The sequence below is a fragment of the Triplophysa rosa genome, linkage group LG22 (assembly GCF_024868665.1).
Source record: "Triplophysa rosa linkage group LG22, Trosa_1v2, whole genome shotgun sequence".
Lineage (NCBI taxonomy): Eukaryota > Metazoa > Chordata > Actinopteri > Cypriniformes > Nemacheilidae > Triplophysa > Triplophysa rosa.
Window position 1 is genome coordinate 9,035,504 of NC_079911.1, and position 27,640 is coordinate 9,063,143.

At 39.0% G+C, this 27,640-nt stretch overlaps 2 protein-coding genes across 7 annotated transcripts; both read right to left on the minus strand.

Moving 5' to 3' along the window:
• Nucleotides 1–50: 50 nt before the first annotated feature.
• plpp5 (phospholipid phosphatase 5) lies at nucleotides 51–5,512 on the minus strand. Of its 3 annotated transcripts, none has more exons than XM_057321891.1 (8): nucleotides 5,190–5,512; nucleotides 4,704–4,816; nucleotides 4,339–4,447; nucleotides 4,119–4,206; nucleotides 3,811–3,874; nucleotides 1,408–1,532; nucleotides 1,128–1,298; nucleotides 51–955 (listed from the first exon to the last, which is right to left on the minus strand). In XM_057321891.1, the coding sequence occupies exons 1-8, from the start codon at nucleotides 5,379–5,381 to the stop codon at nucleotides 786–788; spliced, it is 1,032 nt and encodes a 343-aa protein (XP_057177874.1). In that variant the 5' UTR covers nucleotides 5,382–5,512; the 3' UTR covers nucleotides 51–785. The 3 variants fall into 3 exon arrangements, with proteins under 3 accessions (XP_057177874.1, XP_057177875.1, XP_057177876.1); XM_057321892.1 differs by having other exon boundaries at nucleotides 5,232–5,511; XM_057321893.1 differs by having other exon boundaries at nucleotides 5,297–5,410.
• Nucleotides 5,513–6,721: 1,209 nt separating this feature from the next.
• On the minus strand, nucleotides 6,722–27,297 carry nsd3 (nuclear receptor binding SET domain protein 3). Of its 4 annotated transcripts, none has more exons than XM_057320958.1 (23): nucleotides 26,939–27,297; nucleotides 24,638–25,659; nucleotides 24,359–24,518; nucleotides 24,067–24,221; nucleotides 22,558–23,127; nucleotides 22,330–22,450; nucleotides 22,082–22,182; nucleotides 21,478–21,523; nucleotides 19,890–20,020; nucleotides 19,534–19,659; nucleotides 17,877–18,003; nucleotides 16,953–17,150; nucleotides 16,686–16,865; nucleotides 14,609–14,758; nucleotides 13,552–13,708; nucleotides 13,136–13,338; nucleotides 12,862–12,974; nucleotides 12,453–12,722; nucleotides 12,136–12,252; nucleotides 11,918–12,059; nucleotides 10,638–10,744; nucleotides 10,223–10,427; nucleotides 6,722–9,766 (listed from the first exon to the last, which is right to left on the minus strand). In XM_057320958.1, the coding sequence occupies exons 2-23, from the start codon at nucleotides 25,610–25,612 to the stop codon at nucleotides 9,495–9,497; spliced, it is 4,626 nt and encodes a 1,541-aa protein (XP_057176941.1). In that variant the 5' UTR covers nucleotides 25,613–25,659; nucleotides 26,939–27,297; the 3' UTR covers nucleotides 6,722–9,494. The 4 variants fall into 4 exon arrangements, with proteins under 4 accessions (XP_057176941.1, XP_057176943.1, XP_057176942.1 ...); XM_057320960.1 differs by having other exon boundaries at nucleotides 14,609–14,632; nucleotides 26,939–27,296; XM_057320959.1 differs by lacking the exon at nucleotides 26,939–27,297 and adding an exon at nucleotides 26,347–26,589.
• Between the last annotated feature and the right edge of the window lie 343 nt (nucleotides 27,298–27,640).

Genomic DNA, 27,640 nt, shown 5'->3' on the forward strand with positions numbered 1-27,640 from the left:
CCTATCCAATATTGATATGATCTCATTTTTTAAGAATTTAAGCTTAAAGATTTATTTTAATAACTTTTATTTTAATTCATTTTAATAACAAACAAATTCAGCCAAGTGTTTTTTAATGGAGGTATACCCTTGAAAACCAGTAGCATGAACTTAAAATCTTTAGGTTCATATTGATCTAACTAGACAATAATGCAACTATATTGATACTGACACATTTTTAGGACATTGTTTTGATGATGATGTTCCAAACTGCACCACCTTATCTATGAACAGTAAACAGCACACTGGCCAAAGTCCTCCTCATAGCAAATATTGCTCTATTCTATAGGGTATAGTCTTGACACACCGTCCAATGATCTGACCACAATTCAGCCGATACATACAAATCATCACAAACTTTATTGACAAAGATACTGGGAGAAAATTTCCTTTGTGCGTACACAAGAGTTCCATAAATATGTCTGCTGTATTGTAAAATAGACCTAGAAGCTGTTTTAACATACATTGAGGTCTCTCACTGGGATATTTTACATATACATTTCAAAGAGATACAAATGATAAATAGTTTTCAAAAAGACAGGCCTACAACACACAAAACATTCATTGGGAATGTCTACAACAGTACAGAAAGGCAAAAACCATTACCCGTTGGATGGTAGCACGCATAAAGAGACATAATCGCAGCCACTGACATTAGAAGGCGTATGTATCCCAAGTCAGCTGTAAGGTACATTCACACAGTATTAAATTGTTGGTCTGAGTTGGGTGTAGCAGAATTTAAGTCCCTACAAAGGTAAAAGGTAGCCTTGGTTGGTCTGCTTGCGCTCTTGCGTGGGTGCCGGTGGCTCTCTCGGTCGGAGGGGTCTGTGGCAGTCTGAGTCGTTCAGAGGTGGATAATGTTGTCGGTAACATAAGTAAGAAAAAGCTAAGCCGAGGAGAGACCCCACCAACACATCTGGAAGAACAAACAAGATAATTCAATATATTTTAATAGGCAGCGGTGATGTCATCATTTCCTCTGTGACATTAGCAGAGGTTACTCATTACTCACATGATCAACATCCCTGATAATGTGTGACGGTGTTCAATAATTTCTTGACATTCAATGCGAGATAAAGGTTTCTCACCTTGCCAGTGATGTTTGTAGTCACATGTTCTGGAAAGGGCGATCAAGACGGCAATGAGAAGGGGGGTGAGGAAGGCACACAACCTCCAGGCTTTACCCCGGCCTAAAGGGCTAAAACAGTGCAGCTTTCCAGCCACATATAAGGCAGTGAAGCCCAGACCAGCAAAAGCAACTAAAAAAGATAGAGTGGCAGCATTATTAAAAGTCGTGTTATTTCATTACATATATTTTTACACTTATGTAATGTTTTGAGGCATTAAATAAACGGGATGTGCATTTACAGGAAGAGTGTCCACTAGGAAAGCTTTTCCTGCCCTCCATTACTACATCGGGGTCACCGCTACAGTGAAGCTCCGGGTTCATCTGGCCATCCGGAAAACATCGGTAGAAGAAATCAGGCCGTGGCCTGGCAAGGAGAAAGAAATGAAGGAAAAATAAAAGAATTAACAGGAAAACTAGGTCTATGAGTACCTACAATAGCGGCCTTTGCCCCCGCCCCTTCCATCACGTTGCGCACACACCAGGGTTGAAGCATAGACGTAAGGGTTGAAGGGGCTTTGGGCAAAAGTTTCACCAAAATTTTATAAAAAGACCCTCAAAGTCATAGTTATTTTATACGACAACAAGTAGTTAAGCCTGTTTTTCTTTCTGCTGTCAATTTGGGCATTTTAACATGGGGTGTCTATGGAATTGACTCCCTTTTGGAACTAGTCTCTAGCGGCCAGTCGATGAATTGCGGTTTAAGTCACTTCCTTATTGGTTTCATTAGAGGGACCAGAAGGTTGCTGCTTGGGGTTTCCTTACTGATTGAATCAAGTGAATCGAATTCAGCTAGTCTGTTTGAACGAATCAGTTGAATGAATGACTCATTAATTAAAGACTTGGGGACACCTACTATCAGTCTTAGTGTCATATTTCAATGCTATTAAAATTCATGTTTTTATCAATATTTAATAAAAAAACATTAATGCATGCATGCTTTATGGATCCAAAATATACTAAGTGTTATTGCGGTAATACGTCATTACAGTCTGTGAAAAAGATAAATCGATGATAACTGTTAACGAAGCACACGACAAGGAATGCATACTCCATTTATAAATACATGTTCAGAAGTAAATATGAAATATTACTGAAATAAATTCACTTAAATGTCTTTCATTACGAGTGAGTAGGAAGGTGAGTGTTGGGGGGCCTCCAACCGTTACTTTGAAACGGGCCTCCGAATTGCAAGGGCCTCTGAGTATCTAGTATGGTATAGTTTCATTACTGAGAATGAGCACTTAGAGAGTAAAACAGACGTTTACCAACAAATATCTTATCAGAATAAAAGCCCCTATGAAGATCTGGTTACAGTAAGCATACACATAAACGCTAAATAATTGAAAAGAGACTAATGGATAAAGCACATTTGCATTTCCTGAAGGAAATCGCTTATGAGGCAGCAAATATAAATAGCAGGGCAGAATAGTATTAAGGTTAGATGGATAATTACATAAGCAAGCAAGAAAATATTATTATAATTATAGATATTACAATTTGGTATGCAAATGAAGAGTTTGGTTCCAAAATTAGATAACTCCCGTTTAAAAAAAAATCAAAAATCATGTTTTTTATTATGTTATCATGTTTATATTGTGTTAGTTATCTGTATTTTTTGAGTTATTATGGCTTAATTCAAAACAAACCAACTGCAGTTTGATTGATATTAATTGGAATGCACAATAAAAAAACATGATTTTTTTTAAACAGAGTTATCTCGTTTCCTCATGGAATGGGCACATGAATATGAATATATTCATAATATATAATAAATAACTCTTATGTTCTCTAAAGAGCCTCCCCTTCTCCATTCGTTGTGTATTATTGCTTCTGGTTTATGCATTTCAATTCACAGAAATCCTACAAAGTATGTAGTCTCTCAAAAACGATTTCCTATTTTTTCACATCCATAATGCATTTACCTTTTTTTAAATATAAAACTTGTGCAAAGGCTAACATTTTTCTGATGTTTATACAGGGTTTTAGTTAAATATAAACGGATGGTTCAATATATTGGTAACAAATACGTTCTATGAGAGTTTATATGTCACGTCCATAATGCAAAATGTCACATCTATAACACAGTGTCACATTTCCAAAACATTAATAAATAGTTAAAAATAAACAAAAATTTGTTATTGAGCAAGTACATAAAAACAGTGTTGAAAAAACTTTCTGCTTACTGTAGGTAACACTGATTCACAACAGTTAATTTATAACAATGATTTATGAGCTGTCGGTTTTGTTGGAAATTTCACTTTACCTCGTGAAGATAAGTACGTGAAGTAAATCGTAATTTTATGTTTCAAACAGACTGCATGATATTGATGCACCATATTTTGATGGTGATATTGATGTCATATTTTGTTCCAAAATGTTATAAAAAAAACATTATAAAAATCTTTGTTTTGTTGAACACAAATGAAGATATTTTGAGAACTATGGGAAACTAAACAGCTCCGGGGCACCACTGACTAAATTAGTAGTTTTGTTTCCTACTATGGAAGTCAATACTGCCCCAGAACGGTTTGGATGCAAACATTCTTCTAAATATCTTTTATCGTGTTCGACGGAACAACTAAGGGGTTAGAATTTTAATTTTTGTGTGAACTATCCCTTCAAGTTAGTATTTCTCCACTTACCTGCCCACGGCAAGCTTGATTGCATTCGTGAAAACTCCATTCAACACCAGCGTCAAAGTTGCAGCTGTAACATACAAGAGACATACATCAGCATGCAATGACACAAACAAGATCAAGACCATCCTTTCATTCCTGGCACAGCACCATCTACAGTACTTTAACCACATACTGTCATCAGTACGGCTATATGTATATTATAAGTGATCATAATGAAGCAAGAGGTCATTTTGCCCAAGCAATTACTGCTTTGTTGGTTCACTTAAACACGCAGTATATCAATAAAATGTTTCCACTTTTCTGTAACTTACCCAGAGATGCTTCTTTAACATCTTTTCCACCTTGTTTCAAGAAGGCGAAGAAGAAAATAACCGCCAATGGAGTGCAAAGGGCGATGGTCTATTTAAATAAGTCAAACAGAGGAAAAAGATCACAAATGTTACTTTAGATACCATCCCACACCCTTGCATGGTGCATTCGAATGTCACTTTCTGTCCCTTTGTAGCAGAACAATGAGTCATAAGCACTTACAAACATGAGGCGGGTAGGCACATGGTCCCTTTTGACCGGGTGGAACTTATAAAGCCAGAGTTCCTCAGGCTGGATCTCTCGGCTGAAAGGAGGCAGGTGCTCTGTTACGCTGTACGGGACATAAAAACAGCTCGAGAGAACAATCCTGATCATGACAAACAGAGATTCAACTCAATGGAGTGGAAAATCTTCTCACACAGCAGGAAGAGGACCTGTCGCTCATTCAGTGAATGAAAGAAGCCAGAACAAAACACTGGCAGAACAGGTTATGGACGAAGTCAAGTCAGTATCGGTTAGATCCAGTAAACCGCAAATGGTTAATAAACAAAAAGTGTAGGATTTATTTGAGTGAAAACTGTTCTTACATAAACACAGCTAAAAGCAGCAGCCGTATGGTAACTTCAGCAATGAAGCCATTATCAACACTCTTCCTCATCTTCGGTGCAGGTTTGTCATTGAAGACAGCTCCACCTAAAACCTGAAAGGATAACAGTTTGTTGTGAGGAAAATAATAAGAATAAATCCTACGTTGAACATAAAGATACAATGAAGCAAATGTAGGAACGTCTGAAATCAGTTTCACCACACCAACAGCCTGCCACCAGCATGAAATGAGAAGGCGAGAAATACGACCATCGCTTCAGCTGGTTAGTTAAAAACCCAACATCACAGGAAAGATTTCACTCGTGTTATTTAAACTGCTTTTGAAAATGACACTCATCACTCCTGCAGCGCGGAAGTATTGATGTTTAAAAGTGAAACGAAACAGAGCAGTGAGTCCCGGGAGAGATGCAGATTATTGCTCTGATTATCGGCCCGGTATCTGCCGCCACCAGCCGCGCGAGCCTCACCGGACCGCGGCACGTCTTTGATTTCTGTATATTCTTACGAACATTTCCGCAAACACGGCATCGCGCATCCTCCGCCTTTTGTCTGCAGCGTGGAGTGGAATACAGACCTTCCGATTCTTTCCTTTTCCGCCTAAAGCGACGTCTCGGCTGTTGAGCGCAGCCACCGGAGCAGAATTTCGTGATGTCTATCATATATAATTGACATGTCCTGCAGCAGCTGACCGCGGCACACTTCACCGATGAAAGTCGTTCTCTAACGCGGTTGTTACTGAAGGTACCGACATACACGTCATACTAGCTGTGTCCGATTCGTGAATTGTTCGTTTGAACCGGTTCGTTCGGTCGAACCGATACGCAGAGCGCGTTTGTGAGTCGAATCAGTGAACTGCGGTTTTTTTTAGGTTAAGATCACTTTGCAAGATACACTGGAACAAAAGAACTTCCGGTTTCGGTTTTATTTGTTATTAGTAGAAGTTTTTTTTGTCTTACATATGAAGAGTTTGTTTCCAAAATGAGATAACCACGTTTTCAAGATTTTTCAAAAATCATGTTTTTTATTGTGCATTCCAGTTAATATCAATGAAACTGAAGTTGGTTTCTTTTGATTTAAGCCATAATGACAAAAAATACAGCTAACTATAACACAATAAAAACATGGTAACATAATAAAAAAACATGATTTTTGATTTTTTTTAAAACGGAGTTCTCATTTTGGAACCAAACTCTTCATATAATTGAATTTGAATCTTAAAGATATTTGTTTAAAATTTTTAAAACGGCTTTAAATATTCCGTTATTTTGTATTTTGTTCAAACGTTTGTAGAGTTAACCGTTTCTGGACCAGTGTTGAACCAGCATTGTTTACGTCATCCGAAGAGGTTTTTATTTTATGTCGTAGTAAAATCTGTAACATTACTAAATCTAAATAAGTTTAGGCTAATAAAATGAGTAAACCTGTAAGGAGGATGGCATCCGGGTTTGACAATGTTAGTTAATCTAAATGAATCCTATTAATTCAGTCATAGATTTAAATCGTACAGTATTATGCTCTTTATTTCGCTAGAATAAACATTTTTAACGCTTTAAAATGATGACTTCAACAAAACAGTTAATCGTTTTTTGATCGATTCTGTGATATAAATTAATTTGCTAAAATTGATCTCGAATAATCAAATATGCACCCTAACGTCTGGCACACGTATTAAAAGAATCAGCGTAAAATCGTACAGTAGTTCTTTATTTGTTTCGCTACAGTAAGTTTTAACACTTTGAATCGATGACTTCATCAAAATAGTGAATCGATTCTTTAAAATGAGCTCTTCGAACGAGCCGATTCGCTATAATGTTTCTGACATCTCAAATAATTAAGTAACGCGCCCTCTAGAGACTCTGACGCGTATTTAAAAGTCCCAACCTTTGACGTAAAATGTCTTCTGAAGCCACAAGTCCTGCTAAAACTACACACTCTTAAACTTATAGCTTACTATTAACTATGTGACAACAATTATAAGCCAACTCAATTGAAACACGTGAACATTCATTACAGTTTATTGAAGTCAAACCAGGCAAGTCTGAAAACGTTTCAATCTGTGGAATGTCGCTTAAAGTACTCTCAGAATAAATTATGAATTCTGAAGAAATACATCTCAAAAGTTGGTCAAATAAAATACAAGAAAAGAAATGTACAAAATGTTTCTACGTTCACAAACATTCAGAAGCAATATTACAGCATTCTTATGACACTACAATATGACAATTGAGATTTTTTTCCCAGCTATGTACAATTGATCAAGCATCATTCCCTTACACAATGCAATGACATAGGCTACATAACATAGCCGAAGAAGCCTCTATTCACGACTATATCGTTAAAAAACTTGGAGAGGACATACATTCTACCCAAGCCGTATCATTTAGGATAAGTTTGATTTAAGTTGGAGTGTGTAGTCCGATTCAATGTGCATGGTGAAAATTTTACGTTAACACACTAATACACAAACTCTGTAACTCAGTAGCAAGAATTAGTAAACAGTCTATTTAAAAGGAATGTGAAATCGGTACATAAAATCAAATCGTGTCAGTCGGTAGGACACCAACTGGAGTAAATTTTAAGCAACACAAAGAACATGCTTGGATAGCACAAAATGATTATGACACCTTCAAATACACAAAAAATGTACACAAAGTACAGTGCACTGACACCAAACACTGGAATCAATGGAGGTAATACACTTTTAACATCTGATGCGGCGAAATAGATATCAATTACAGGCAAACCAGTGATAAAGCCACGGCATAAACAAATGGCACTGATGAAAATGATTTTCCATGATAGCCAAATCCTGTACTGAGGTTTTAAAGCCATTTGTTTATTTTTTGTCATTGGCAATTTCTAGTGATCACGATGAAACAAGGCCAAAAAACTAAGTTAAACCAGACGAGAAGTCTCGCCTTGATATTTTCATTACAAACATAAGGGCAGATATTGGTATTTCAGGAGCAAAAGTGCCTATGGTCTCTAAAGATAAAAACAACCTATATAAAAATAAATGCAAACTATACAAATGACAATGAGAGAAACACAATCAGAATACAAACAAGCAAACACCTGAATTGCCTCCATATTTCCAAACAGAAAAAGTTTACACAAAGTATTTTCACAAACATATAAATCTCAGTTTGGCAGTCCAATCTTTAGAATTCCTTAAATTTGTCGTCCACTAAAAAAAACTTTTTTTTAGTCTCTCTTGTCTTGAGACAAAGAACAATAAATACAGAAATGAAAAGGCAAAATGGAACCGAATCAAGTAAACCAAAAGCTCCTTTCCATAAAGTGACAAACTGGTGGTGCCATCACATATAATACTTGCACTGTGATCTATAAAAACATACATAGGACTCCAATGGGTCTAGACGCCGTCGAAATTGATTCTTCCACCCGAGCAAACTGTGGCACAGCAATACTAGCACAGTAACAAAGTACTTTACAGTTCGAACTGACATGTTAACACACAGGCGTGGTGAAAGTTCTTCCAAGATCAAAGCTATCGAGTAGATTCACATCAAGTAGGTCACAGAGAGGATAATGCTGCTACACACTGCCATCCCTACGTCTCGCCACGTTATGACAGCTGTTCACTTTTAGCATAGTAGCGTATGTCATTACAACCAAACCGTAATACAAGAAAGATGCTAAACATCGAGCCATAAAACCAAAGTGTGCCTGCCGTTAAGGTACAGATACCTTCAAAATGAGTCTCTATTGTACAGCAATACATCCTATGCGTGAATACACGATAATGCGTGAATACATTGACAACTTTACGGGAAATTAACCGACAGTTTGAATATATTTACACCTGCATGTTGTAAAACACAAATGTAAACATGAATCTAAAAAAACACATTTCAAGATTGTACTCAAAGTCTCACAACTAGCGCTGCTCTGAAACGTATGAATTCCTTGTAATTGGTTTTAAACACTGGCACCTGTTCAATACTCACACTGGTAAATATTTTGCTTTAAGAGACACGTGGCAGTGTTGGAATACATGTGGACTGCTGTTTAACACTACACCATCGAACATTGTCGTTTGGACTGATCTTCTAGAACTCATTATTTTGAATTACGGTGTCTCTTATACATGATGGCAAAAAGGGCACGTATACAACTATCCCATAAGTGATATCAAATTGACTAATACAGATGAAGAATACTGTACATTGTGAATGGATGTAAACACCGACATAAATATATTAATGATTATATCTTACAAATCACAAACTCACTGGAATGGGGCGGCAGTTTGACAAACCTTACTTGGATTCTTTCGAATGTAACCGTGACTAACTCGGACGTAGTGAAATCCTACCGGCGAGAGGCGACTGATGTCACCCGACGCGCATTACAACAGTCTTTGCTATTTACATGAGGTACATAAATAAAGTTCTTGTTTTAAAGTGTTTCTAAGAGTGTTTCGGTACCGTTGGAAACGGAGTTCGCTGTCGTTTAAGAGGAAAAATGGAGCTGAAAAAGTGACGATTAACTGTGAAAGTTGTTTAGAAAACCAGATGTGAATCGCTTGCGTTATTACAGAAGCATTTTCTGACATGAGGCTGTAAATTGCGATATGTTAAAAAGAAATACCAGCTGCTGTATATTTGGAATGAACAACAAACGCCAATGTTCACTTGGTGTAACCAGCTAGCCAAGTGTGGTCGCTCTACGGTTCACTGTTGTTGTAGTTTTATGTTCTTTGTTGTGATTTTCTTGTAGCCCTCGTCCTTCTCAGTGCTTTGGCTCAGTCACTCTTGCTCCACCCCTTCATCGCCGTCCTCTCCTAGTTCCTCTGTGAGTTCGAGCGGTTCATTCTTTATGGTGAACTGGCTGGGGTTTGCCTGGGGCCCTAAGGGTCTCTGGGGGTCATGGTTCGAGCAGCAGGGTCGGTTGTCTATGGCAGACACTGATAGCTGTCCTCTCTCATGATCTCGGCAGAACGAAGAGGGGCAGAAGTGGCAGAAGGAGGACGTGGCACGCTGGCACACGCTGCACTGGTGCCAGGGGCATTCCCATCGTCCTGAGAAGCATAACATAGACGAAATAGTTACAAAACATAAATATATGATGAAGAGATTTTTTGTACAACTTTCATGCGTCTTCGCATTCTTTCAGTTTTTCACATTGCTGTTGTGTGACTTTGTCATTCCTGAGGTTTGTTTCTATTGAAAGTCAACAGTCACTACCTGCAGAAATGCTGTACACATGAAATACATACAAAATAATATATATATTTAAATAAATTAAAAACTGAATCTGGATGCATTCAGCTCACGCACATGACAACTACTTTGATAGCAAACCCAATTGCTAATGCACGTGTGCATGCTTACAGACCATGCAGACACTACTAATGACCAATTTTACTTCACATGTACTGCGAGTTAAATGTAACCTGAAAAGCCAAGAAAATGTAACCGAACCGGTCTCCGCAATAGCATGACTACAAAACTCGTCTGCACCGGACAGCACGTACCAGATGGAGGTTTAGTCAGGTTGAGGCAGAGGAGATGATAGGCCTTCGGGCAGTCCTTTCTGTCACACATAACCAGCTCTCCTCCCTCTCCACAGCAGTAGCAGAAATACTCGTGAGTCTGTTTGCTCTCGGTCTTCAGTTTACGCTTCTTAGGTTTGAGTTTGGCATTGCGCACCTTCTCTTCCCTCTCCATCACCACTGCACTCTGCAGGAAGATGAATGAGGTCATTATAACACATTAACAACAGGAAAAAAACTACAACATGAGCTTTATTTCTTACTATGCTCTTTGCTTCTCTTTATTGCAGCTTAAGTACACCTTAGCTATCGGCGTTTCTAGTGAATTGTCAATGGTGTTAATGGAAATCGTGTGTGGACACTCCACGAGTTCCTGTCTAATTCAATTAAGCATTACCTTGGGCTTGACTCCGAGAAAACCGCTACAGTTTTCAGCCCCGCAGTGGCACGACGTCCTTCCGTTACCCAGACAGTCCAAGTTATAATTGAAGGTCAGCTCCGTGTCTGTGAAAACAGCAGCTTTTTATGATTACTCCAAAGACATTTATTTTACATTACATTAAAGTAATGTTGACTTTTTTTTCATTTTAATTTATTTAAATGCAGGCGTTTATACCTTCTTTATTTTTTATTTTCTTTTAGTTATATTAATTACTTTTTATATATTTTTTTAATTAAATCCAGTTAATTTTTTATACAATAAATACAAGTTGTTTCCAAAGAGAAATATTAGTCATGTTAAATAATCATGATCTCAATATTGGCCAAACTAAACGTGATTATGATTTCTGTCATAATCGAGCAGCCCTCCTAACATCTTGTTAAAGGAGCTTCTTACACGGCTTGTTGGAATGCTTGATTCTGATTGGCCAGTTGCGACATTTGCAGGTTCGTTATTCCCAGATAACAACCTCTCAAAAATCATTTTGACAGTTTTTTTGACAAATGAAATATAAATATATCTTTTAATAACATATTTGACATTATATTTACAAATGATTAAACCAAATTGCCTGTTCGTGACATTTGAACACCGTTTCTTACCATAAAACCGAAAGTAAACCGCTTTTCCCTGCGGAAGGTCTGCATTCGGTAAAAATGCTAAAAAAAAATTTCAAATTCACATTTCAAGTCTAGTTTTTTCCCATGGTGCAAGTAGCCGTGTAATAAGCGGGATAATGTACAAGCAGCCTGCTGTTATCGCGTAATAAGCCCCTTCAGTGTGATACCACACTGTCAGGGCTTATTTCTGCAATAACAACCGGCTGCCTGTACATTATCCCGTACAATGTGGAGATTTTAGCGGCATCTAGCGGTTAGACTGCTAATTGCAACCAATGACTCACTTGAGCCCTCACTTTTGAAGCACTATGATGGCTCTCAGAGGACAAAGATGTTGTCGCATTTTCGACGAAAGAGTTAACGTATTTACAAAATGCGCTTTATATAGCAGTTTGCCTGTTTAGGGCTACTGTAGAAACAACATGGTGAATTCCATGTAAGGGGACCCGTGGTGTATGTAGATAGTAATAGCTCATTCTAAGGTAATAAAAACATAACGCTTCATTATGTAAGTTCTTTATACACCTCTGAAGACATAGTTATGTATATTATATTGCATTTCTATCAATAGATCCTCCAAAAATTACACATTGGACCTTTAATAGTTGTTCTTACCAGCAGCGATATCACATAATGTGAAAAGGCCTATTCGCACGTCCCCGTTCACAGTCCACTTCTGAGTTTCACAGTTCGGATTGCAGCTGTGGTTCATAAAGCGTGACAGGTTTCCTTTGGGTCCAGCATCTATCACACGGTCCTGACAAAAAAAGGAAGTGGAAGTACAGTGGAGAGGCTGCATGCTACAATGTTCCAAAAGCGAACATGAAATGTACCTTAGTGAGAGTCAGCATGTAAAAGTTAGTCACGTGGTTTTCGTTGGCATGTCTTATTCGTCGTTTGCATTCCTCCGAGTCGATCAGCTCGCCGACGTACTCCATGACAAAATCACCCTTCACATAAATAAAGACCCAAGGTCAGTAAAAAGAAACGTACATATTCGGACAAATTCATTCAGAAAAATGATGGTATAATAATAATAAACTTGATATTAACTTAATAATAAACTAACATGCGACAATAAAAATAAATAAAGAGGAAACAGAACTACGATATTTAAGAAGAGTTCCCACTCAGATTCTCTTATTCTCACCTTCTTCAGGTCCTGTTTGGTCTTCAGGCCCCACCCTCGGCCGTTGGTCTTGATGACCTCACTGTCGGGATACAGACGTTTGGAGAAGCACTGGTTGTGGCAGCGGTCCCCAGCGGGACAGACCTGCGGGTGACACTCGTACTGCAGCATGCGGTTCAGACACTGCGAGTCCTGACTGCACGGCCGCTCATCTGTGGGTTTACAGTTGCAGCGGGGGATCTCGGAGAGATCGGCGACGTGCACCTGCACCTTGCCAACAGGCTTATTGGACTGAGATAAGAAACATAAAACAGTGTCACACAAAAGCAGATGTTATAAAGTAAATTTGGACTTTTTATGCAGTTGCACGGAGGGAAAATGCATTACAATTTAAAGATATTCAAGAAGAGCGGGAAAATGCTCTTGATACCTTGATGAGCTTGTATGGTGGGGGTCGGCGAGAGTTGCGCTCCTGTTCCAGGGCCTCCTTGGTTTCCCGCTGTGCTTTTAGCTCAAGGAACCTTTTGGCCGCCTCTTCGAGAGCTTAACATTCACAAACAACATTTAGTGTCAATATAACCCAAAATTCTCAGTATTTTTTCAACACAATTTGCCAATGTCATTTTTTACAGGAAACAGCAACACCGGGTTGCTGAACAACATAGGGTTGTATATGTAACCAACTATAAATGAAAATTTATTACCTTTCTTGAAAGTCTTGTTGATGCCAACTTGCCCCTCTGCGAAGTTCTTATCACTCTCAACGTATGGAAAAACTCTGCCCTGGTTAATCCAGTAATAGTCGTGGGATCCAAAGAAAAAGACCGGGAAGTCACCAATGTCATGCTTCAGACTTTGGATGTTTGAGGGAACCAAGCGAGGGTTGCAAATCTCAGCAGGCCACCACCTACACAAGGGTTTTAACACGTCAATTTTTTGGGGGGGAAAACGTACCTAAATTTTGTTGCAAATATTGTATCCTTTTGTCACATTCGATTTTGAATTTACAACTTTTAGTTAATGCAAGATATCCAAGAATAAGAAGAGATCTTATCATTTCCTTTAGAAATTCTCAGTTGGAGGAGATTTGCATACCATGCAGACGGTTCGCCACACGTACCTGTAGTTGCCCAGCTTGACCCAGACTATCTGCTTATAGTGGGGCTTTTTGCCTGATCTGCATTCCCCGCACAGCCACGTCCCCTCCGGCATCTCCATGTTCAAACACTCGGGGTGGAACGAGGCGGGGCAGGCCTCGCAACACAACAATCTTCCTCCTTTTTGACAAGCAAACACACGCACACACACATAAACATGCATTCGGATACACACGGTCCCACAGGATTACCACATGCTTGTCCATTCCCAGTGAAGGCGATATTCCCCCAACCTCGTCCATGAGCATGTCGGAATCAGAAATTGTTAATTTGTTCTTTTAAAATTTTTATATATGAATTTAGATTCCATACTCTGATTTGAAGCTCAGCATGCTTAAGGACACAGTTTGATGAGTAACACCTTTCGGCATAACGTTAATATGTGCGCTTTGGTGCCATGTGATTTAAGCAGCCAATAGTGAATGATCGGAAAGGGGCATTATGGGAAACATGCAGTGATGCACACCGACTGATTTTCCGCATTGACGTCACCTGCAGTACACGTTAGCATACACACAAAGCGACTATTTTGGATGGTGTCTCTTAAAACGCTTGGTCCGAACAACACAAGACAAGCATCCAAAATATGGTTTAGAAGCTGGAACTTTGCTCAAGCAAACACAGAAATGTAAGATCAAGTCATTTGGAAACAAGCCAAACAATTAATGCTAAGCCAAAGCGTGTTACGGACTCAGAATAACAGGATCCGTGTCATATAACCTAGATGAATGCCGGAATCTGTAATACCAGTCCTACCAGGATAAAAGATCACATTTATGCATTATAGTTTATTTGCCATCACCAAAATGTGTTAATCCGAAGTAACCCCAAATGCTACGGACGGTCCTTAATGTAAGTCCTGCGTGTTATTTTAAGCCCACTACTTGCATTAGAAGCAGCAAGATAGCGTAAAACTGCGAGCTGAATGAGCAACATAAAGCACTCAAATCAAAGTTGCAATAGGACAGCTGTGAAGCATACAGATGACAAACTACATAAACCAAGAAAACGTGATTTTACCTTTCCCAATATTCTTTTTGGTAGCTGACGAAGAAGAAGGAATCATAGGTAATTTCATCAACTCAGCACGATTTGACTCAGTCAGAAGGTAGTGCGACTTAAAGGTATATGAACTTAATACGGTGTCAGTATGGTCGTGCACTAAAAGCCCTACACGAGACAAACAGGAAAAGTCATGAGTAATGAAACTACCCATGATTCCAGAAAACACACATCAGGAAAAAACGACACACGGTTTAATACTGTAAGTAGTCCTGGAAAGAGAACACACACACAAACGAAAGGAGGGATACTTCGGTGTTGGAGTGGGAGCTTTCATAGAAAAGAGCGTAGTCGGAAAAACATCCAATTTTCTCGCCAGATGTTAATGACAAAGATTGACAAACAAAGCGACTCAAAACTGCTCCCATACCAACAAAGATTATCCGTATTCAAACAGTCAATTAAGATGGTTAAAGAACTTACAGACTGATCACCAATTGGTTTCTGGAGATGTGCAATGATTCTGAGTGCATTTACATCAGGGCTGTCAAATGATTCATCGCAATAAATGGCATCCAGAATAAAAGTTTGTGTTTACATAATATACTGTATGTCTGTGTACTGTGCATATTCATTTTGTGTTTAAACACATACACGTATACATATTTCGGAAATATTTACATGTATTTATTTATATTTTTCTTAAATATATGCACTTATGTGTATGTTTTTTAGAAATACAAAATGAACATGCACAGTACACAGACACATATTATGTAAACACAAACTTTTATTCTGAATGTGATTATTTGCGATGAATCAATTGACAGCCCTAATAAATGTAAATATATGCATGCAAATATTTCCTAAATATATACATGTATGCGTTTAAACATGTGCACAGTGCACAGGCATATATTACTATGTAAAACAAACTTTTATTCTGGATGCGATTAATCGTTGAACCAAAAACAGAAGGATCATTTTTAATCTGTATTAAACACCTGCGGATGCGTATAAAACAGGTTTATTGGTTTTGACGTCAAATTTAAACACACTAGAACAATTAATAATAACATTAACATACTAAGTGAAATCATAAATCAACTTTAAAAACACAGTTTGTACATGAACTTGCATATTGTTGACTTTAAAATTGCTCATGTAAATGCACTCAGACAAAAAATTAGGGATGCACAACCGTGGTCATGGTTGTATCAGCCAATATTAATTATTCATTTGTTTTGTTTGATAATATCAATGTGATATTGGGAATAGAGCTGTCACCATTATACAATCTGGCTGACGATTAATTGTCTAACAAATAACTACAATTGTTTGTTTCATGACTTGTAATAAAAATGGTTATTTGTTCTTGTATGCACTTCATATATTAAATCATTGATTATTTCATTTAATCCTTTTTAAATTGCCACTTGCAGCATAATACTGATACACTTAACACCTTTAAATATTTATATTATTTTATTCAATTTAAAAAATTGTCAAAAATGAAAATCTGCAAACAACAGAAATAATCACGACAAACTGACAATAAGAGAAACGACTCTAAAGTCCTAAAGGTGTGCTTGTGGTTATCTATAATCGTGACAGCCCTAATTGTGGATATTATTTATGATAATAAGTAATTAATTTCTTTTTTCTGTTAGGTACTAGAAAAGTACCTGTACGTTCAATAAAAGTTCAAATTAAATCAAAAGTTGAATTTAGACCCTCCAAAGAAGAATTACAGACAATTCAATGTTATTCATTAGTAGGACACAAACATGAACTAATGTTTCACAGACACATAGTACATCTGAAAGTAAAGGATTAGATGAAGACAGAAGGTCAAAGGTCACACTAAAAAAAGTATCCTATTGTTAGAGAGAACATTAGTGACACTGACCATACAGTAAAATACTAATGTGACATGAAAGCTATCATATAAAGTGCTACAGTACTCGCATGTACATTAAGACAAGATCTTATCATGCATTTACTATAATAAACCCACTAGGAGACACATAAACCTATTAAACGATAACATGTACCGTTATGCGCAGATATGACGTAACTGTAAGTCTGAACATACCTCGAGCGCAGATGAAGCACCAGCCTACGTTAACAGGTGAGGAGAAGTGTCCGTTCCTCCTTGAACTGGAGTGGTTGCTACATATGATGATGTGTGGTGTTATCAAGACACTTCCGGCTGCCACACATCCGTCCCCTGTGTGATACGCTACTGGACACCGGATGCAGCGCATCATGCGACCTGCAGTGGAACACAGAATATGCATCTGTTGCTTCTCAAAAATAGCGTTATGTACTTTTCAATGTTTTGATGTGATGTGCTGTTTACCTTTGCTGGCTTTGTGAAGGTCTCTGTCGAGACAGCACGTGGCGCAGCTGTGTTGCGGGCAGCGGAGGCCTCTCGCGTCGGTCGTGGTGCCAGGGTGTCTGCGGGCGCAGGTGTCGTGGTAGTAGCGTCCACAGCCATTCACAGAGCAGCGCTTCAACTCGCCTTCTGACTCGTTGCAGGAGAAACAGATGTGGGACCCTACACAGTGATGAAGACCAACAGGTTAAATCTGTCACAATACTATATATTGTCACTATATACAGTATGACAAATGTGATATCAATAACCATGATTATTGTGTTAATACTGCTCATATGATAACATTATTATTAATTCAACGTTAGTATCTGGTTGATAGTTTAACAGAGTAGGTGGCAGATTTTGCACCCGTTGAACATTTTGCCTTGAGAGCCACAATGGCTACAAACTTTCGCCACCTCCCTATACTTGTATTTTGAGTAATTTGATGTTTATTAGACAAAAAAAGAACATGCAAAATAAAATTTAAGATGATTGTTTTATTTGCATTATTTTCATAGGTAATCATAATGATATCAAGAATTCTTTGTCACAAAAATCCAATATTAAAACAGCCCTGTTTTGTATGAAGAATATTTGCCATTGGTGTGAAAATATAAGCAAAAATAGCGTTTTTTATAGGAATTAGATTTTAAAATAGTTTTTTTCTTATTAAGTTTATTATTCATTTTGACTTATTATGCCCATTTGGTGAGCAAAGCCATGTTTCATGGGTCAAGATTTCAGAACAACAAATCTGTCCAAAGAAGTGAAATTTTCCATATGCTGCCTACAGGTTGATAGGTATGGTGTCTAAACCAAGCTTCCAAAGTCTAAACTTGACACTACAATTTGTCAGGAATTTTGTCTGCAAAATCAGGTTGATGGTTTTGATCACAGGCTCACCTGTCTTACACTCTGTACACATGAGATCTCCCTCTGTCCCGTTGTTGGATGCCAGACAGTCTGGATGAAAGAGTCTGTTACACTCTCCCTCACAGCTCACCAGTGAATCCCCAAATGTTTCACAGACCTAAAATATGACAGAAAATCTTACATTTTCATGTGCATTTAACATGTATACAGCACCATCAGTAATGCATAATTACCCCTTAATCAACTCTAGCCAAACCAAATAAAAAAATATATACTGTATAGATTTAGAAAACCATGTAATATCGTGCGTCACAAATGGCATATTGCAACTTCTACAAAGTGACATGTTGCAATATCTGTTTTGTTTGCACCAAATGAGTCGCTCCAGTCAACAAAATCAATTAAGGAGCCATTGGCTTCTATAGAGGAAAAACACAGGCGCCAAATTATTTTTTTAAGAGCCACATAACATGAACTTATATTTTTAAATGACGTACTTTTAGTTGTGTGTACATCGTCCCTCTCATAGGTTTTGCTCACAAAGTTTTTTTCAAGTTGTTTTTCCTCATTAGCAAGACCATATGGAATCTGCAGACTTTTCATGTTAATTCTTCACTAAAATTTGGGAAAAATCTGCAGAATTCCATGGAATAGTATTAAATGCATTAACATTTGTCCACAAATATAAATATGTGTAAATGTGTTCAGAAAGTCTTAAAATGCTGCCTGTCTATACTGTATGTAACTCAGTCCGGTCAACCACATCTCACAACATTCAAAAAACTACTTAAAACCCATCTCTTCTGTGAACGTACTACTTACTACTTGACAGACAAAAGAAAAAAAAATTCTCTCAACAGGTAGTGGTCTGGCTTTTGTTGAAACTAGTAACTTTGTATTAGCACCTATTGTATTATTGCTCCTGTGTGACATATCACTTTATTGCTCCCTGAACTCTCTGTAAGTCGCTTTGGATAAAACCGTCTGCTAAACGACTAAATGTAAATGTTAATAGTTTCGTTTTAAACGTCTCACATATCACATTGTTGGTTTTCAGGCTCACTAAAATCTGTCACAGCAAACAGCGCATCCTGCTTATTCCACGCTGCCTTATTGGGCAATGGTGCTCCGAGTGTGGAAAAAACAGAGAGCAGAGCGCTGGCGCTGGGCATGCGGGAAAAAGCCCAGCTTCTGGTGTAACCGGTCGCACCGCTCCTGCTACGAGGCATGGGAGTCTCACGAGGAAAGACCGCAGCCTCTAGTGTCTGTCGCTACAGGAGCTCTTGGGGTCGAGGAGTGAGGTTTACCTGCACACCTCTCTCTCGTTGGCATTCGGTAGACTGGACTTTTTTTAAAGTGCGGCGCTTCCTTTGGAAACAATTTAAAAACTAGTAAATTTGCATGGTCGGTCGCCAGTGGCGATCTCTGCAAAAATATCAGTCGCAAATTAACCTCTTTGGTCGCAAATTAACATCTTTGGTCGCAAATGCGACCGTTTTACTCGCAGTTTGGACCCCTGGGTCTTTGTTCAGTAACTTTGTGTTGAGCTGTTAATTCCATTAAAATGTGAAAATGTTTTGTATTTATTTGTACCTTTTGTCCTAATTTTTCTTGATGCAGTTTAATAGATCAAAGTAAAACCAAAACATGTTTAACTCTCGAGGTTTGGAATGACTGGCTTACTTACATGGCAAACTGTGTCCTTTTTTGAAGAGCTTCCCCCCTGACGGGACAAGCTGGAGTCCACTGACTGGGCATCTGATCCATCAGCATCTACTGTAGCAGGACTGTCTGAACGCTTCCCGAATGCAGTCTGCATGAATTGAAAATGGATGCAAATCTTGACTTTGCAAAAAAGAGCTCATTTACCATTTTGGCTATGGAAATTTGCTCAATCAACTCAGTTACTAATTACGGTTTCACAAACGTTAAACTTATTTGCATACTAACAGGTTACAGTATTTACAATGATTCGTTTTGGCAGGACTAAGGTACCATTACTGACTTCCTCGACAGTACACGGCGTTTGAAGTGCGGTCTGACCTGTGGATCATTGAGTCCTCTGGAATCCGAGTCAGAAGTGTCTCTGTACAGAGAACTGGCCATCTCCACATCTGTAGAGGCTCTGCTGCGTTTCTTTAACGGTTTACACGAATCTGAGATCTCACTGGCTCCTGCAGGATTGGAGTAGAGTCAGCATTCAGACACTAATCCATAACCGATCATAACATACTGTATAGGGTGGGTTGCACCAACAAGGATTAGGCTTAAATCTAGATTAAATCAAGGTTTGTTTAATAATTCTGTTGCTCCATTAACATTTATCTCTCAAATAGGGATTAACTTTAAACTTGCTACTGAGGAGGTTTAAATAATAAAAACACATATCTATATTAAAATGTCCGGGAAAATGATCAGAAACAGATACATAAGTGTCATGTCATGCTTCAATTGTGTGTTTATTGTAAATAAAAATGGAAATAAACAAAACACCTCAGCACGAGAGAGGGCACGGCGGTTTGATAAACTGGGTGGTCGGCTGTAAATGGGTCAAGTTCAAGATGCCCTGCTTTCTTATCCAATACATACAAGTACAACGTCTGTGATTAAATGGAAAAGACCGACATCCTGAGAAGAGTATTTTAGCAACACCAGCGACCAGGGACACCGGTATTGTGGGCGCCCTGTCTAAATTGTGGTCCGGACCAGTCCCTAACAGGCGCATCTCAGCCGGCCACTACCGAGGACGACCCCCGGAAATGCAATCGCCTACCGGTGCCGTCCACCCACTCGTGATTCCCGTACTGCGCTCTTATGTCCACTCCAGTCGCGAGCTGCAGGATAATGATGCGGCTCAACTGTCATATTTGTACGCTGTCACATCCATCAAGACTTGTGAAATGTGTTTATGGATGATCGGACTGATCAACGAATTATCCAGAGAAAGGTTTTAAATAGCAAAATCATGTTTCTTTTACATGCACGAGCGGTTTATTTCTTTTTTACATGACAGTGAAACACTGTTGCTGAACTAATCCATCATGGCGGACAAAACTAATCGCATATGACGGTTTAAATACAGGTTAAAGGTATCCACGATTTGTTAATCTCTGTTTAAAATTAAGTGGTGCAACGCAATTTGAATTTAAATAAAACTAGGATCAACAAACCCTAGATTAGCTCTAAACTCGGTTTATTTTAATCCTTGTTGGTGCAAACCACCCATAGAGAAGTAAATCTAGATATAGATAAAGATATAACCATATCACATTGTATTTAAAGGGACAGTTCACCCAAAAATTTAAATTCTGTCGTCATTTACTCACTACCACAGTAGGAAAAATGACATTGGTAGTCAGTTTGCATTGATACATTCTTCAAAATATCTTCTTTTGTGTTCAACAGAACAAAGAAATTTATAAATCCATTTTTCCTACTATGGTAGTTAATGGTGGTCAAGAACTGTTCTTCCGAATATCTTTCATCAGAGCAAAGAAATTGATACAGATTTGGAACAACCCAAGGGTAAGTAAATGAAGACAGAATTTGTATTTTTGGGTGAACCGATCCTTTAAAAAGTGAAAAATGCATCAAATAAAAGATTGATTCTTCACGGCAAAGTGTTAAGCACCTTTCTGTGACCCTGTTTTGAAATCCATTTGAGGTGCAGTTTCCATCTGCAGCAAAACACACACACAAAAAGTGAAGTTAGGTCATCTGTATCACAGTTTCTTTCATTATTCTTTAGTATAAATCTAAATCTAAATCTAAATCTAAAATCTAAATCTAAACCATGGTCTGTTTGAATACTCAATTCTGATTGGCTGGAAGGTCTGCATTAAAACCCTTTAACGCACGGGTAGCTTCAGTCAGTTTGATTACATTTAAAATGAACTGACAAAACTAACCTGTTTGATCTAATATTACACTGTAAACATCAATAACAGCTATAACTTGGCGATTGACCATGGTATAAGCGGGATAATCAACAGCTAGCCGTGCGTTAAAGGATTTGAATGCACTTTGCGGAGGCAACCACCCTCCGCGAACTTCGTGCATTAAAACCCTGTGGATTAGCTGTGGATTATCCCTTACTTATTCTTTTATTATCCACCTTTATGTGATCCCAATGACACATTCAAAAGAACCACAACGTGTACATTTTTTAATAGTCTAATATAAAATATAGGCATGAATTATGATGAAGGGCAGACACCCCTTGTTTCGTCCTGTACCTGTTCTTTCTTCACTTTCTTTTTTGGCACTGGTTCCACACTTTTCTCCGACTCAGAGCGGCTCCGCACGGACCTGCGCTGCTGTTTTCTCTCTAGAGGCTCTGTTTGTCAGCACAAAACACACACTTTAAATACACAGAATTAAATCACAGTGACATCATACTGCCAATAACCAATTCAACATCTCATTTTGCAAAGCCAAAGAAAGTTTTCCCATGAGCTGGTATTACTCATCTGTGTGATCGCACCTGAGGATTGCTCTGTCGGCGATGCATGCTCTGCACTCTCCTGGTCACTCCAGCCTGCGGGAGACGCGGCCCGTTCTTCTTCACTGGAACATGTCTCTGGTTCGGCTTTATCGCTGGAGCCCTTCAACACATTGAAAGACAAAGCAAACGTCTCTGTTAACTCGGGTCAAATTTATTTGGTTTCTGGTGAAAATCACAGCAAATTCCATGAGAATAAACGCAAGGTACCTCAGGTGAGCGAACCTGATCGCAAGGCCTCTCCTCACTCTCCACCTTCTTAGGAATTTCTAGCTTATCCTTCTGGAGCTGCCAGTCGCATTTGATGATCTCCACGTTGAGTTTCTTCATGGTTATGGAGAGTGGGAGGAGCTTGCGGGCCGCAGCAGTCCTCCAGGGCGTCCTGACCGGAGGTGGGGAGGGTTCCTGGGGTTCTGGTTCTGGAGGACTGCTCAGTTGCTGTTTGTGGTCCATATCGTCATCATCATCATCTCCTTGATTGGGAGACGATGGTTCCTCAAGACTGTTGATGCTGCACTGCCTCCGTGGCTGCTGCCGGCGAGGGACAGTCTCTTCTTTTCCTTTGCTGCTGGCTCTGGAGCGTCTCTGCTTCCGTTCGGGACGGGGTTTTGCGGTAGGCCTAGGTGAAGTCACAGCGTCTGCAGCACCGGGTTCCTTGTCGATGTAGATGAAGGTGTAGTTCTCGTTGCGTTCTTCTCGAGTCATCAACAGGGCGGCTTCCGCGTGGCCCATGCCCACTTCCCACTGAGCGCGCTCCTTTTGAGACTGAGGCTTCAGGAGCTACAGTTTAAAAAAACACACGCAGAATAAACACAGTGGGTATTTCTCAGTAAATCTTGGTATCCAAGATGTTAAGGATTATTTAAAAAAAATACTTGCAGCAACAAATTTCCTTTTCAGGCATTAAAAACAAGATCTGAAATGTTACGAAGCATTCATTTGAAGTTTTTTTTACTTTCTCAGAACTCCAAAATTACATCACTACCTTAACAGTCTAAAAAAATGTCAATACCATAGCACGTTTTGCTAAAAATAAGAGAAGCCATGATGCCTAAGCAAGTTTTTATTCACCATGTATTAGAGATGAATAAAGTATATTTTAATAGGAAATAATAAATGTAGCTTTTTTATGCAGAAAATGATGTCGGTAATGAAAATGAATATTGCTGTTTACCAGCACGATAAGAGAATATTAAACTTTTAACTAGAGAAATCTGATAACCTGGTAACCATTTGGAAGGGACTAGCAAATGTGTTACTTAAAAAAAAGGGAGTAAAAAGCTTAATGTAAAGATCTGTGTGTGTGAACAGTCCTTTAAAAATGTTATGGAGGATGAGAACATAAGTCAACACTTCTTTTTTCCACTATTTCTTTATTTTAATTACAAATATTTGAATTCTCCTGTTGAGAACATCCACATTTTTTTCAGAATATTTTCATGTTTTACTGTTTCAACTACAACATGTCATGCACTCAGACATAGCAAGATGCGTTACGGTAATGATTTTCAGCAGAAAATGCAATCAGATACAAAAATATTTCATCCCTATGTTAAAATGATTCTTTGTGTTGTGCAAGGTAGAGAACACAATTATCTTACTTATATGTTAAATATCTTTTCCATTTAAAACCATTACCGTCATGATGTTTCAATTGTTTTGTAAGAATGACCCACGTCCAAAGAAAGATCGCCAAACTTGTACAAACGTTACAAATACCTTTTGCTTCTCAGTTGGGTTAGTTGTTTTCCGTAGAGTGTCTGCTTGCAACTCCTCGAACTGGCTTTCACCCTGGTACACCCTGGTTCTTCTCTCATGGACCCAGGCCCTCTCGGGAACACTCCCAAAAAACTGCACATGGTATTCCCTAAGACCTACAAGGAACCATGTAAACAACACATTAGTAAATCAGATGTTAAATGTGTAAGTTGCTTTGGATAAAAGCCACTGCTAAAAAGGTTATCGTGAATATAGGGAAAGTCCGTTTATTTGTATGCAGTAGGTGGATTACCTCTTGTATTAATATGTGTATGAACGCTTGTTTGAGGGTCCGATGACACCATGCAAGGCCACCAAGGATAAGTTCCAACCTTTGCCCACACCAAGTCACCGATCTCGTACACGTTACAAGAGCCAGTGCTTGTGATGACTGAAGGAAAGTGCTTTTCGACCTAAATAAGACACAAATCACACAATTTGGCAGATGTTACCCCTCACTTCCCAAGACATTTCCAAGTCTCCCAAAGTGGAAATGAGCATAAATGTGACAGGAAAATGAAACGCAACTCACTCTCTGTTCCTTGGGTTCTGCTTTGGGCCTTTTGAGGGCTGAAGAAGGTTGTTCTTCACCGGTTGTGACATGACCTTCACTGGGCTGTGCAGAGCTTTGGACCATCCCTGATCTTTCCTCCACACCTTTGCACGGCGGCTGGCCCTCCTGTTCCGGAAAACCACCGTGTCTGCTGCTTCTCTTTTTCCTCTTCTCCTTCTTCAGCTCATGTCTTCTCCTCGAAGCCTCGCCGGCCTGAACCTCCTGAAGCAGGTCGCCGCATAGCGAGGACTCGAAGAGCTCCCTGCCGTTCTGATACGTCTTAATGATCTTTATCTTGATCTCAGGGGAGCTTGTCTTTTTGGGAGTGGTGGTGGCTTGTGCGATGGGGTTGGAAACTGTGCTGTCTTGAGGCGACAGGATGGGTGGAGATGAGGGGATGAGCAAGGGCGGAGGGGGTGGTAAGACTTGAGGCATGAGGTGGGAGGCAGGAGGCGGGTGATGGTGGTGAGGTAACAGCGGTGGGTTATGTGGGTGGTGTTGCTGATGGTGGTGATGGTGTTGATGATGAGGCTGATGGTGATGATGGGGATGCGGTGGAGGCGAGATGTGCGTCTGAGGCTTCTCCTGGACCACCGGCTGTCTCAATACTGTACCGTCGCTGAGCAGCAAACCGTGATCCCCGTAGTTTCGAATGGCACCGTAACCGTTAGCAGAGCCATTGGGGAACTGAGAGTACAAGGCGAATTTGGCCTGTTGTTCATAGGAACCTACACTCGCCGGGTAACCGTTTGTAATGACTGGGAGGTCTTCAGCAGGGTAAGAAAAGCCCGACTCCAACGGAGACTCAAAGTTTTGCTGCCCACCGTCATCTCCGGGGTCACTGATGGCTTCATAGACATCCTCCTGTCTGATGTTGGCTGAGTCAATAAGCTGAGGGGGTTGCTGAATTGTGTTTCCCATGATCCCTTGCATGAAAGAGAAGGAGAAATCCATTGTTCTGCTCCAGCATCCTTAAGTTTCCCTTTTTTTTACAGGGCCTGCTGAAATATTAAAGAGACAGAATATGTTTATATAGGCACATAGGTGTACCTTGTTTTTACACCGTCCAGTGAAAAGCAACTCCAGACACGCTTTTTGAATAATCTCATTCATAAAAATTGATGCATTGGGTCAATTGAGGTCAATGTTATGCATTTATATGTCTGTGACTGTATTCGATGCTTTTGAAACAATTCTAATTTATTTTTCCGGAGATAAACTTAACATTTGTAATATAAAACTTGATAAACTAGTTTACCAAGTTTTTCACATTTTTGATTGCTATGAGGGAACTCCACACAAAATGCACACCTAAGTGTCAGTCTTGATAGAAAAAACAGATTTATTTCCAGTCAGCCATGTATATTACATTGCCATTCCCTCAAATGTCTACATTTGTCAAGACTGCATGCATTACTGCAATACTCATGTAGTTAAAAAATAAACAAAATTGCTCTTTATAATAAAAATATAACTGACAGACTAACTGGTCAAAAAAGAACCATCAAAAGAAGGGGGTTAATTTAGTCCATTTTGTTTGTTTTGGTTTTCAGGTAATAACAAAATACTCCATCAAGGTACATTTTCAGTAGAAAGTCATAGTCACATTACATCATGCCACAGAATAATAAATTGTGTTTTTAAATAAACTAATCTCAAATATTGTTTCATATAAAACAAACACAAACCTGCAATGGCCAGCAGCTGGCTAACATTAGCCTGCTAACATTTTCTTGATAACAAAACAATCTCGAATCGCTCATGTTGTTTTGATTTACGCGTGCAGGTCGATTTAAATATGGTACGGGTCACGAACAACCAAAATTAGATCCTTGTGTACTTAAGATAGATCTTGTTTTCCCAGCAACCTTGTAAAATGCAAAGCGGACCCGTGTGATGTCGCTACATAACATGAAAGGCGGCGTTAGCGGATGTGCTAACGTGCTTATACGGGGAACATTAACACATGAACTTTCAAGTTTATCATATGGGGAATTTATAAAACACGCGTTTTAAAGCACATTTTTACGCTTCTTGGCCAAATGCGTCATGCGGAAAACCTTAAAACAGTGAAGAAGTGAATGCCAACATGGCTGCCAGTGCCCCTTTAAATCAAATTGGTCAGATAACATTCCCACCAGCGGCTATCTCGAGGAAAAGGTGTGCTGAAAACCATTGCTTTATTATCGTTAAAAAACACAAACGCATGCAGCGGGTGTTGGTTTTTTTAACGCAATAACATCAAGCATCGAAACAGCGGTAGAATAAAAGCGTCTGTACCTTCAGCGTGTTCCATTCTAAACAAATACACCAAATAAATTGGATTCCTGGTGCTGTTAACATAAACACAAGAACACACAAAGACCTATGACTCCACGTTTCTTAGATCTGATCCGTTGTATGGGAAAAACGGGGCTAGATCAGTCGTATGTCGATACCCGTGATAGGATGTGTGGCTGTGAAATCGCGGGAGAGGCCCCGTTTTTTTGCGGGATGCTCCTGCAGACCTAGGGAAATTGGGCTCCCATATATTTTATTATAGCTGTCTCCCCTCCCTCTTGCTGTAACAAAAGCCCCCTCTGCTTAAGGCCTGTGTCTCAGCGCCAAAATAAAATCTCCCCCATTGGCTGTGCTGCATGATGTGAGGGGCATGTTGGGACGAGTAGTTTTTTTATCCGATTACATCAAAATAAACATTACAGTCAGAGAAAATTAACTGTATGATTATCGAGTTCAAGATGTGGTGTATATTACATAGTTGTATGTTACATGCCTTGTGAATCATGTGCTTGAAAAAATGCGTGCAACATTTTTGCAATGCATTCTTTCATTTATTATATTTATTGAATAATAATCATTATAATTATTTAAAGAAATCGTGCTCTTGATCTTTTTATATGAATAAAAAAACACCAATATAGTTAAATAGTATTATTGGCTTAGATTAACCAGTGTTGTCAACAATGTGACAATAATTAAATC